At 36.9% G+C, this 13,231-nt stretch overlaps 2 protein-coding genes across 7 annotated transcripts in view; both read left to right on the top strand.

The window, feature by feature from the left end:
- The window catches only part of scube2 (signal peptide, CUB domain, EGF-like 2), a 29,567-nt gene extending 25,484 nt beyond the window's left edge, over positions 1–4,083 (top strand). For all 6 annotated transcript variants that reach the window (XM_042485760.1, XM_042485795.1, XM_042485786.1 and 3 more), the window contains 5 exons: positions 119–280; positions 398–595; positions 1,561–1,713; positions 1,828–1,907; positions 3,139–4,083. In XM_042485760.1, coding sequence (XP_042341694.1) covers positions 119–280; positions 398–595; positions 1,561–1,713; positions 1,828–1,907; positions 3,139–3,285 — 740 coding nt within the window. In that variant the 3' untranslated portion in view covers positions 3,286–4,083. The remainder of the gene's footprint in view (positions 1–118; positions 281–397; positions 596–1,560; positions 1,714–1,827; positions 1,908–3,138) is intronic.
- Positions 4,084–5,407: 1,324 nt separating this feature from the next.
- Positions 5,408–12,065, top strand: tmem9b (TMEM9 domain family, member B). Its single transcript, XM_042486998.1, has 5 exons — positions 5,408–5,617; positions 6,470–6,561; positions 6,666–6,774; positions 7,579–7,713; positions 11,403–12,065. Exons 1-5 carry the CDS (start codon positions 5,546–5,548, stop codon positions 11,556–11,558), a joined length of 564 nt encoding a protein of 187 aa, XP_042342932.1. The 5' UTR covers positions 5,408–5,545; the 3' UTR covers positions 11,559–12,065.
- The last annotated feature ends 1,166 nt before the right edge of the window (positions 12,066–13,231 follow it).

Here is a 13,231-nt window from a genome sequence, read left to right as displayed (position 1 = left end):
TCTTTCTTATGTGATGTAAAATCATTTTTAAAAAATGCCCATAATTAACCTGACACTGAATATTTTGAGTGTTTTATATCAACTAAAAGCCCTCCATCACTGTCCTTGGCTCCTGCAGTCCAGTGCTCTCCAGGACATTACTACAACACCAGCACTCACCGCTGCATCCGCTGTCCCATGGGCACGTATCAGGGAGAGTTTGGGCAGAACTACTGTGTCGCCTGTCCGGGAAATACCACCACTGACTTTGACGGCTCCACTAACTTTATGCAGTGCAAAAGTATGTTTGAATGCTATTATTCTTCTGATGCAAGTACGCATAGGAAATAAAATCCAGCTGCAGACGTTTCACCATGCTGCACAAATACCTTTCTGACACATCTGTGTGACCTAACAGACCGCCAATGTGGAGGAGAGCTGGGAGATTTTACTGGTTTCATCGAGTCCCCCAACTACCCGGGGAATTACCCAGCTAATGTGGAGTGCACCTGGACCATCAACCCTCCGCCCAAACGCAGGATCCTGATCGTGGTCCCAGAAATCTTCCTGCCTATTGAGGACGAGTGCGGAGACTACTTAGTCATGAGAAAAAGCTGTGAGTTTTATCTGTGTGTGTGTGTTTGAGTGTATTAATCAACAAAACCATAGAGGTCAACCATTATTTAACAAACAGTGGGCCTCATGCAAGAAACGATATATGAAAGAATTTTCTCTTATTTTTGCTCATATCCAGGATTTGTTCTTATTTTATTAGTACCCACTGATTTCTGGAATTCATCAATGTTTTCTTATTTTTGCTTTATCTTATGCAAGAGAAAATATCACTAGTAGTCGAGAGCACTCGAACCAAGATGAGAGAAAAGCATCTCATTTCAACAGTCCACAAATTGTTGTCCAACACAAGGAAAAATATGTTTTACATTTGAGGAACATTTTAAAAATGTATGAATATCATTTAATCAAATTTAGATGGGGTTTAGAGTAATTATAATTACTGTATAATTTAACTTTAGGACTAAAGGTATACAACTATATTATACTGTGCGTCCTTCTGCTGACCAGTGCTTAACTAACTTTATTTACTCAAGTACTGTACTTAAGTACATATTTGAGGTTACTTTTCCATTACTTGAGTATTTTTCTATCTCATGCCACTTTCCACTTCTACTCCACTACACTTCAAAGGGAAATATTGCACTTTTTACTCCACTACTATTTGACAAATTAAGATTTTTGTGCACAAACCAAAAATATGAAAATACACATTTGCAGCTGAAACAATCAGTCGATTAATTAGAAAATGAATTGGCAACAATATTTATAACTGTCAGTGAATTTTCATGCATAAACTAACAAAAACATTTCATGGTCTCAGCTTCTCATATAAACTGTATGTATGAGGACTTGTTGTGAGTGAAAATTAAGAGAAAATATAAGAGAAATTTAACAGAATGTTGCTGCATGAGGCCCAATGTGTGTCACTTTCAGCAGACTACTCACAATAATTTCTGTAAGCTAACTGTAGATGTCGTCCTGTGTGCTCTCGTCCTCATCTCACAGCCCTCTCCAACTCTGTGACGACTTACGAGACTTGTCAGACCTACGAACGTCCCATCGCCTTCACCTCTCGCTCCAAGAAGCTCTGGATACAGTTCAGGTCCAACGAGGGAAACAGTGGGAAAGGCTTCCAGGTCCCGTATGTGACATATGATGGTAAGAAGAAATGTGACGTTTTGTGCTTTAACGATGACGCTGCTGCTTCAGTGTGTTAAGCAGATTTGTGTCCGATTGCTTTAATGAGTTATTTATGGACTTTCTTTGTTTCAGAGGACTACCAAGAACTTATAGAGGACATCGTCAGAGATGGAAGATTATACGCCTCAGAGAATCACCAGGAAATCCTCAAGGCATGTAACCATGGTTAAATGTAACTAAATGAATTTACTAGTACATTTACTTGAGTACAAGTACATGAACTTAAATACAAATTTGAGGTACTTTTACTTAATGTGAGTATTTTAATCTAATGCCACTTTCAACTTTTATTCCACTACAGCTAGAGAAAATACTATCTACTACAACTATTTAATAACTTTAGTCACTGGTTTCTTTAAAAAACAATTTTGCACATGAACCATGAAATTATACAAGTTTGGCTGAAACAATGAATATTGATTGATTGATAGATCATTTTGATCATCATTTAAGTAATTTTTCAGGCCAAAACTTGTCATGGTCCCAGCTTCATAAATTTTAGGACTTGACGCTTTTCCTCTTAATTTTCCTTTTAATCACATTGAATTATTAAAATATTTTTTTTAGGGGCGTCCGGTGGCTTAGTGGATAAAGCTGACACCCCATATATGAAGGCAGTGTCCTTGCTGCAGTGGCAATGGGTTCGATTCCAGCTCACAGCCCTAAACAAAAATACAAAAAACAAAAAAAATTCTAATTATATTTAAATGTGTATTGTGTACTTCTACTTTTAGTACTTTGATACATTTTCCTGATTGTACTTACATAATTTCACTTAAGTATCTTTTTTAATGCAAAGCTTGTAGGAGCAACAGATTATTTTTATATTTTTGCTTTAATACTTTACTCAAGTAAAGGATCTTGATACTTCCCCCCACCACTGGTATGTAAGTAGAAATGTTTAGCGATGAGCTCTCTTTGTGTTGTCTATTATAACTTTGGACCAGAGTTAGTCAGAAATGTGACATGACATGCCAACCAAATCTACTGCGAAAATTTACAACGAATAGACAGAAACAAACAATTTACAAAGGGAAGGTAAAAATAATGATAATTTTTGTATTTAATAAAGAAAAAGATGAGTTATGTGGTTTCTGCTGCAGTCTGAGATGATATTTAAATATTTTTGGACATTTTATGCCTTGATTAGAGCAGACAGAGAACCGAGGGCAGTAATTTTACCAGTGACATTGCAATTGCCCTATCTGAGTTGTTGATATCATTGATTATTCAGATTAGTGCCATCCTCCACTTGTCCCTTGGGTTATTATTTCTGTATGTATTATAGATTCAGTGCTGCCCTCTTTTGGATTTTTGTGGAACAACAGGCTGCTGCTCTTTCACGTTTTTGCTCCCCATTAACACAACACATTTTCTCAACAGGACAAGAAACTCATGAGGGCGTTGTTCGACGTACTGGCTCACCCACAGAACTTCTTCAACTACACAGCACAGGAATCAAGAGAAATGTTCCCTAAATCCTTCATCCGCTTCCTGCGCTCCAAAGTCCTGCGATTCCTTCGCCCTTAGTGTGAGCAGTCTCTGGATATTTCATGAAAAACGTAGATTTGATACTGTCCACAGTATCTGTTTTATCCACATTGAGATTACTCTGTAGATGTCTGTTTTCACATGGAGAGACACTAGAACGATAAAACTGATCCTGAAGAGAAAGCAGATCAGCCAAGCAAGTGGACTTTTAACTGGAGCTTTAAGTGTGAGAAATGATCAGTGATAAAATGATAACCATCTCAGGATTCAGTGCTATACATCTCAACATTATGAGACATTTTCAAATAGCATCATGATGAAACGTTAAACAGATGTATGCTTAATGTCAGTGATGCTGTATATAGAGTGTGTATCTAGTTTTAATAACATAGTTCACAGGTAGAGCTTCATTGACAGAAATACTGCAAAATGTCAGAAACAAATATAGCACAAATGTTTTCTCGGGAACATTAGCACTACTGAAGAAGTAGTGGAACCACAAAAGCAATTATTCTGATGAATGTTTTGTATATGATGTAAAAAGTTTTAGGGTGAAATGCTAATGTATTGTAGCAACTACGTACATTTTTGGCAGTATAGCATCGTCGTTATTGCTGGTGGCCCGTGTATTTGATGCTACAAAGTGTGAATGAGTGCTAATGACACCAGTATGCATCAATATATTTTGTATCTTTAACTAGCGACCAAAGACAACTGTTCAGAGTACATAAAACAATATTGAAAGTCCTGTAAAATAGAATTGAGCTATTCACCTGTCTTAGATGGCACACTTGTATGTATATTTTTATGGTTTTGTACATCTAATATGCTGTAAATAAAGATAGGAAACTTATTTGGCATTTTTGTTCCCTTTCCACACATTTATGTTATATATTACTCATGTGACAAAATAGAATATTTTAGTTGTTTAACCTGCATTTCACATGCACACACACACACACACACACACAAACAATATACTAAAACAGTCTAAATTGATAAATACAACTACAGGTAAGAGGAAGAATATGTACAGTTTGCATTTCCCTTTAAATATACTCATTAGCAACAAAATATTTAGACAGAAACATAATACTCCACTCTGTCTATTTAGTTGATATGTTTAGTGAAGATATTCAGATATTCAGAAACTATTTTAATACATTTATTTTATGTGGCCCTGCATTGGTTTGGTGTAGCATGTTGTATCAAGCTTTTTTAGACAAAAAAGGTAATGTAATAAGACAGTGACAAAACTAACAAATAAAAAAACAAAAACATTTTATAATGCCAGAGTTTGTGTTATATGCATCATATTATAGGCCTAATTGTTTAATTATGTAAATGTAAATATCTTTTTCATTCTTTAAACTAGATAAGATGGTGCAATATTGTTTAAATTTATTCATGAAGTGCAGTAACATTGGTTCAGTTTCCAACCATTTTTTCTCATGAATATCTAATATATAATATTTTTCAACAACAAAAAAAGTTGTATGATATATATTTTTATTTTCTGTTTTCAATCTTAACTTGACTAGCATTACCTCAAACATATTTATTTTAACTATTTGTTTTATTTTTAATTATTATTTTTTTTTTTTTTAGAAAGTTGGCAGCATTAATCCAAAACATTCTGGTGTATATACAATGGAAACAAAAGTGAGAAATACTCTCTTTTAAATACAGTTAAATAATCAGTATTCAGCTTTAACATTTCTAACACCGTGTAATATCTTGAAAGTTAAATAATCAATATTCAGCTTTAACATATATAACGCTGTGTATTATCTAGAAAGCTTGTTATTTGTGCAGCATTTATCCGCACACAGTCTACGCATTTAACCCAAAGTCTGGTGATGTGACTGCAATAATGTCGACGCGAGAGGTGCGTTTGTTTTAATTTCACTTGGTCACCAGCAGAGGCGGAGTGTAGTGTAGCTTGTATGGGTTTTTAGTAGTTATCTCCGGATTATCAAACGTGACCGATTTAATTGTTCAGTAAAGACTTTCTGACACAAGTAAAATTATTACAAAACGAAAAGATTATGTCAAGACAACCCCGGGAGCAAATACGTTTCAAATCACCGCCCGCCGAGAAGTCCTTATTTTCATAACCGAGCGCCATTTCCTGAAAACCGGAAACTACAAGTCAGCTGCTTGGAAGCTGAAGGTGTTTATCCCTAAGTTAGCTTGATGGCTAAAGTCGTCACTTGTTAGGGTGTTGTTTACACTGTTGGCGTTGTTTCTGGAAACAGTTTAACGACAGTCACCTGGGAATCTGTGACAGACTCTAAAGATGAAGTCTGTGTTTCTCCTACAGGTTTTCTGTTTGGCTTGTTTTGTGATTTTAGACCAAGCGACAGCGAAGGTAAGGCTAATGCTAGCTCGGTTAGCTTAGCGCCTGAGAGAAAATGGTGATGATGGCTGATTAAATCTCTTCTCTTCAAACGATCATTTGTCTCTCGAGGCTTGAAAGCTAGCTTAGCGTAAGAGTAGATACATTAATCCATTATATTTTGTGTTTATGACGTTTTTGTTAGCATTCATATACGTCGCAGGTGTTGTCAGAGCTACATGTAGCTACATTTCCAATATTAACTGAACATTATAGGCAGGAGTTATTGCAGGTCTGTTGTATAAGACCGCGTTAGTTTTAGCTCTGTGTCGCTAATTCACAGAGCTGAGTATATCACGCACTAATGCAGGGAAGCTAACAGCTATCACCACCTTCAGCTGCTCGTCAATCACTCGGTTAATCAATGTTATGATCAATAGTTGTGTATTATAATAATGTGAAGTGTCACATTTACAGTGATATTAGTAAAACAGGCCACTGTATGCACTGTGCAGCTAAAGCTACACACAACATCAAGACTATACTGTGGTACAACATGGTGACATATCAAAACAAAGGTTGTTAGTTGAGTATATCCAGGATGTCTGCAGGTCCTTATCAGGTCATAATCAGTTTTATAAATATTAAGTATCAGGCCTCAAAAGTGATTTAAAAAAGTCTTACATTTGAATTTGTGTAGACTTGTTTTTATCTGTGGGAAAAACGTGTATATTAACTTAACTGAGCCAGACTTAAACAATCATGCATGCATGAATTATGTGTTATGTAAATGTTCTGCATTTGTGTTACCAGTGAAATGTGCAGGTATGCGAGAAGAGGAAAATAACATCAAAAAATTGAATACATGTTATCTATCTGTTACAGAATTCTGTAGACATCCGTTGTAAATGCATCTGTCCTCCGTACAGAGACGTCAAGGGACACATTTATAATCAAAATGTCTCTCTCAAAGACTGGTATGTGAAGTGATGTGTCACTGCACTTCTCTGAAATACATCAGCTGTCCCATTTCCTTCTAACTACTGTACTGCTTTGTTAATGTTATTTCCTTGTCTTTCAGTAACTGTCTCCATGTAGTTGAGCCCATGCCGGTTGATGGAAAAGATGTGGAGGCCTACTGTTTACGCTGCGAGTGTAAATATGAAGAGAGGAGCTCAGAGACCATTAAGGTACCAATTATTTTTAATTTTTGTCACTTATTACACTATCAGGCTGCACCTAATAATTATATTAGTTATTTAATAATCTATTGGTCAGCATGGGAGGAACTTCTACTCTGTAAACCTCAGGGAGCTATTTTCATTTGTTCATTTATTACTTTATAAAAAATGTTGCTAGGAACTTCCTGTATATGATGTTGAAATTTTCAGTTCTGATAAACATTTGCTAAAGCCATTTAAACAAAGTTTTATGTTGGAATTTGTGGTATTCCAAATTAAAATTTTAAATTTTGACAGAAAGATTAGCATTTTTATTGTAAATATATATCAGTTCCAAACATCAGTTATCAGTCTCATTAACTGCTAATAATCGGTATTGGCCCTGAAAGACCATATTGGTCAACCTCTAAAATTAAATATAACATATCGCAAGAATAAACAGAAACTACGCTTCAAAATAAAAGCTCTGTAGCAGAAATCCACTATACATCAAACTAAAGTGTGTTTTTTACATTCCTGACACGAGTCACTTGCGGTCCATTCAGAATGGACCTGCGACCCACTTTAGGACCAGGACCCAACAGTGGAGAACCACTGTTTTGTGAGGTGGTACGCGGTGTAAAAAGCTTTAGAATCACTGCTTCAAATCAATAATAGATTATTAAAAAAGCTGTTGAATTGTGTGTCGACTCTGTGATTAGTTGACTAATTGTTTCAGCACTCAGTGACACTTAATTTACTGTGTTTTCTATGTTTGGGTCCTATGTGTGTTGAAGGAAAACAAACTAATCTGTAATCACTTTGTCTATTTAGGTCACCATCATATTGTACCTCTCCATTTTGGGCCTGCTGCTTCTCTACATGGTCTACCTGACTCTGCTGGAGCCCATACTGAAGAGGCGTCTGTTTGGACACTCGCAGCTCATCCAGAGTGATGACGATGTTGGGGTATGTGTTCCTCTTCACTCACAGTTAGAAATCACATTGAGTTTTTGTATGATGGTAATTATGATACTGCTCCACCCATCTGCTCATAAAACGAGTCACTCTAAAGTCTTTCAAGTAGTGAGAATTTCATTTATGTGTCAGTTGTCTCCCTTTGCCCAAAATGTCATGTGGGATTCATTCTTATGAGTCTCAGACATCCAAATTACACATAAAATACAAAACATAATTTCTAAAATTTAAACCTTTAGGTGAAGGAAACATCTAAATATCAAATCTGAGTAGAGTTTATTTAAGCAGAGTGCTACAGCAGACGGTCCAACCTGAGCAGATCCTGCAGGCAGCACTGTGTGGAAAAACCTGCTCCCCACACAGGGAGTGGTTTATAGTTTTTGAAGTGCCTCCTCACTCTTTATAAGATCCATTAGTGTCCACAATCCCAGGCAAAGAGCTGCAACAGAGAAACTGTCACAGTAGTGCACGATGCCGGCAGCTTCAACCCTTTTCTTTTCACATGAGAGACCAGGTTTTAACCTTTTGAAACCTGAGCACATTGGTTTGATTTTTTTTAAAAACATGGGGGTGGGGGGCAAGACATGGCCCAAAAATTAGTAAAAAAAAAAAAAAAAGTTAAAAACAAGTTAATTACTTGAAAATAATAAGCAAAAAAACTCAAAAAACAAACAAACAAGAAACTGCAGAAATTGCTGGACTTTCACCGTATTTCTAAGATAGTTTTCTAATAATCCTCCCCTCTTTTTTAAAACTAATTTTTAGGGGTTTTTGGTCATTTTTTACTAATTTTGTGCAAATTTTCGGCACATGTCTGACCAATGTGCTCATTGCCTTTTTTAGCCATGTTGTTGAATGAAGTCAAACCAATCTGCTCTGGTTTCAAACAGTTAAATAGCTTGTAAAAGGCATCTGAACACAGCACAAGAAAACTGATGTCAGTCCAGGTTTCAAAGGGTTAAAATGAGAGAACAGGTTTCTTCATCAGTGTCAAATTAAAAGAGGCTGTGTTAATGAAGCCAGATTTCTTTCTGGAGAAACTGGTTATTTACGAGGGCGTGACAAAGACCAAAGACAGGGTAAGTAGCAACTTTTGTGTCATGTATCAAAAGTCTTGATTAAACTGAATCAGAAGTTAACTTAGCTTCTTAAAATTGAACTTCTAAGTAGGTAGTTTCTTAAATTTGTTGGAACATCAAATACTGCTCACTCTGTTGTCCCACTGTAGCATCTGTGATGATGAACTTTATTGCAGCTGCAGCATAAAAGCACCAAACTGTTTCTCAGAAAACATCGAATTACAATGGATGTACGATGTGCCAGTTCCCACTGCCGTATCGAAGAGAGCAGAAGAGAAAACAAATTACTGACCACTTTGAAGTACAGGGGATTTAGCGTAATCTAATCTTAAAATTGCGCTGCATTAAAGAACAGTTTCATATCCTAAATCTCTAACAGTCATCTAGCTGCTGATATTGTTGTCATTTTCACTCCTTGCTAAGCACCATACAAATGCTGAAAGTGCATTCAAAAAGCATTAAATCAATTTGGTCCCCTCCAGTGTGACACGGTGATTTTAGTTATTAAGATATTTTAGATATGACAAAACAAACTGCCTTTGCCTGAGGGGAGAGGGGGAGCTGCAGCTGACTTGCAGAGCACTCTGCTGTGTTTTCACTGGCAGAGTTCAAGCAAGAGGAAGTGTTACATGAGAGGTTTCTCCAAAAAAAAAGCTTTCCCTGCAAAAATCTGACTAAACAGTAGTAAGAACCAAAATGTTTCACACAGCCAGCTTGAAACATTTTGATCAGTGTATGTTTATAGTATGTTCAAATTTTGTTAAAATGGAAAGTATGGTAATTTATTTATTAAGAATGTGAACACCTGTGTGTGTGTGTGTGTGTGTGTGTGTGTGTGTGTGTGTGTGTGTGTGCATGTATCATTTAATTGAAAATGTCAAAAATGACTGTCGAATGTCCATAATGACAGGTGAAAATGACTGTCACTCTAGACTTAAGAAGGAGAAGGAAGATAAAATTGGGGTTGTTATGTCAAGGCTTTTTAACTATTTTTCTTATTTTTTTGCTTGAGCCCTGTGATATGCATTATGAATTGTACCTGTGCTTTCTTTTTCTTTATTTTCCTATTCTGTTCCTATGTTCATACAGAAACTTAAAAATGCATAAAAGCATTAAAAATGAAATTAAAATTAAGAAATTAGGTTAACACAACGAAATGGCAATGATCTGGGATTATGCTGTTACTGCTAACTTTCTAGTTTGCTGTTTGATGGGAAATAATGTGAGATGTGTAATTTACTTTGCTTTTACTGTATTTTTGGCTCAGCTACAGAAAAGGGAAATTGCCACTGTTAGAGAAAGCTTGAATTGACATTACAATTATCTAATTGACCCAATGTTGAGACTATTTGTAGCAGCACTGTAACTTGTCCCCAAACTGTCAGCGGGATCAAAACAACGCGGAGAGATTTGAAAGCGAAACCAGAATAAGTGTAGAACTGCTGCTACATAAATTATAGAGGAAGTGGTGGGCTGGTAATGTTTAGTCAGTCTTTGATACAGCGAGGCTGCCCAGCTGATAATGTTGGTTTATTTTCCTCGACACAGTTTTTCAGCTGTGGCTGAGATCATCGACATTTTTCTTGCTTTTACTTTTATTATGTTTTCATTTAAAAAAAATAACCAACTTATTTTTATAGCACTCAAAACAAGTTACAAAACCCTTCACAGAGACATAAAATAAAGAAAACCCAGTGCTTTAAGTAAAATAAAATGTAACTAACTAAAAGAAATCTTTGGCAAATTAAATTAAAAGTATAAAAAGTGCAAAAAAAGAATGGAGACGCAGAATAGGGAATTTATAATAAAAAAAAAAGTATGTCTAATTTGTTCTTAAAAGAGGGATTTGTGGGAAGCATTCATGTTTTACAGACATGGATGTAAACCGTATGTGCAAAGTGACCGATGCGCACAAGCATAACCGTGTGGCAATAATTCTAGTTTACGATCTGAATGCAGTCCAGATGTTTTGAAAAGCTACTAAGCAAGGCTAATTTATTTATATAGCACATTTCATACCCAAAAGTGAGCCAAAGTGCTTTACAGATTACTCAAGTGCATTGTAGCCCAGTCACAAAGCATGCAACAGCCAGACGGCTGTACAAATAACATTTTCAATTCAATGTCAATTTGATCTTTAAAGTCCAATGTCTCAAATCACAATTATCCTCAGAGGACTTTACAACATACGACATGCCTCTGTCCTTGAACCCTCAGAACTCCCCCGAAAAAACATTAAAGGGGGAAGAAAATGGTAAAAACCACAGGAATTGTTCTAACAGCGTCAAATGAGAAAACATTAGAAAAAAAGATTTGGTTAGTGTTGTCACTGTACAGGTCTTTACATCCTGCCTGATGTGTTCTGCGCAGGTGAAACTACACAGAAATTAAAACGAAGCAAGAGGCCTCCCTCATTAGCTACACACTTCGTGTAGTTCATATTTTTTTGTATTTTTATATTGTTACATTGGTATGTCATGTATGCTGGACCACTCACAGTTACCTCTGTGCTGGATGTGGCTCGCGGGCTGCCACTGAATAGGCCTGACCTGCATCATACCGTTTGGACTGATCACGTTTCCTCCAACTCTGTGTTTCCAGGACCAGCAGCCTTTTGCCAACGCTCACAACGTCCTGTCCCGTTCTCACTCTCGACCCAACATGCTGAACAAAGTGGAGCATGCCCAGCAGCGCTGGAAGAGACAGGTCCAGGAACAGAGAAAATCTGTGTTTGACCGCCATGTTGTTCTCAGTTAAACTGCCCAGCGAGCAAGAGTTCATGGTGGAGCAGGGAAAAAAAAACACTGTGACAGATCCCCTTAATTTGTATCACTTCCTTTCTCTCATTTGTGGTTTGTCTCTCATTGAGTGTGACACTTCCCAGGTGAACATGGTGAAGAAATCTGGATCTGTAGAGCAGAAGTCCCCCGTCAAATGTTTAATCAAAGCTGGGAACTCTGCAGTCTGCAGGCAGCACACCAGATTACTGTGAATTCATTTTTGCACAGTCTTCAGTGAAAAGTCTTAAACAGCATTTTTCCAAATACAGAATTCACTCTCTCCGTGCTGTCTAGTTTGCAGAAGTGCCAAGCCAACATAGAATTTGCAGTGAAGAATTTGACAGTGGAAAATAACAAGTATGAGTTGAAAATAAATATTTGAAGTGAATATTTTAGGGCTGCCCCCCTCACAGTCTGAGATTCAAATCATCAGGTGGAGGCCCCTCAGTCGACTGAGATAGCTTCATGTCAAGCAATCATTTTCTTTTTTTTTGTTGTTTTTTTTGCTAGTCAGTGTGCTGTGCAGTGTACTTCTGGGGATGTTTTGGTACCTGGACTTTGCTACAGAGTGAGTGCTCTTGACTTTCACGCTACTCTTTGGTAGAGGCTGCAGTGGACATGATGCAGCGGCACAGAGGAAGCGAGACTCTGCACTGCAAGGCTCAGAGATAATATGATCTTCTTTGGTTGAAGTGGTTGATATACAGTTCACAGCAGCTCAATATGATACAGTCTTGTTTGATATCTACTGTTGACAAAAAATTAGCGATCCGTCGCGGCTGTCACACTGAATGTCCTGCTGAGCCCTGTTCAAGCTGTAAAACTTTATATGGAAAAACAAAAGGAATCGACAAATATTAATATTTAACGGCGGAATCTGATTCGACAGAGTCAGCGAAGAATATTTTATAACACTGTGTAACTCTTTCTGGTCACAGTGTCAGGTGGAGTCCCGTCAGTCCAAAGTTCAACAGTCTTTCAGAGTAAAACCTCCAGATGTTGGTTAACTGGTTGCACTAATGATCTGTAAACGTGTAGCTGCTGACTTTTTTCCTCACAAAAACACCTTGGAACTACTGCTCTCACCGCAGGAGAAAGGAACTAGTGTAAAATATGAATCTGTCAGCCTTCTTTGAAAATGCATGTTTTATAATGAATCTTTTATAAATGTGTTTTGAATCATCATTCCTACCATGATGTCTAATGTCCGATAACCGGTGTGAAATCATCATTTACATTAAATTTGATATTTCGAAGTAGTCTCACTGAACCTCGTTGCAGAAAATCGATGCAATCTTTTGATGGTGATGTCATAGTTATCGTAGCTGTGCTATTGATCCTCGTCTGTTGAAGACCCTCTTTAAATCAGTGCCCTCTTCAACTGCCTAAACAAATCTAATGACTAGTCTGTTATTTTGGCTCCTCTGTGCTTCGTCTAACATCGGTGTCATTACAAATGTCCCTGTTGTCTTACGGGCAGCATTAGTGTGACAGAGAGATATTATTCAGAGTGCAGAGAAGTTTATTTTGTGTATAGCTGGGCTGTGTACAGTCCTATGAAAGTGTTCTTAACTACTGTATATGTTAAACCTTTAACTTTGAAATAAATTTATGTAATATTTGTGATCCTTGTGTTTGCTGCAGGCCTAA

The sequence above is a fragment of the Plectropomus leopardus genome, chromosome 1, assembly GCF_008729295.1.
Source record: "Plectropomus leopardus isolate mb chromosome 1, YSFRI_Pleo_2.0, whole genome shotgun sequence".
NCBI classification, from domain to species: Eukaryota; Metazoa; Chordata; class Actinopteri; order Perciformes; family Serranidae; genus Plectropomus; species Plectropomus leopardus.
This window is presented reverse-complemented; position numbering and strand designations above follow the sequence as displayed.

Bases quoted from the DNA above. Each gene is read 5' to 3' on its own strand.
- tmem9b (XM_042486998.1), top strand. From the start codon at position 5,546: ATGAAGTCTGTGTTTCTCCTACAGGTTTTCTGTTTGGCTTGTTTTGTG. The intron at 6,775-7,578 runs GTACCAATTATT...TTGTCTATTTAG, and splicing joins GGAGCTCAGAGACCATTAAG to GTCACCATCATATTGTACCT. The intron at 7,714-11,402 runs GTATGTGTTCCT...CTGTGTTTCCAG, and splicing joins AGAGTGATGACGATGTTGGG to GACCAGCAGCCTTTTGCCAA.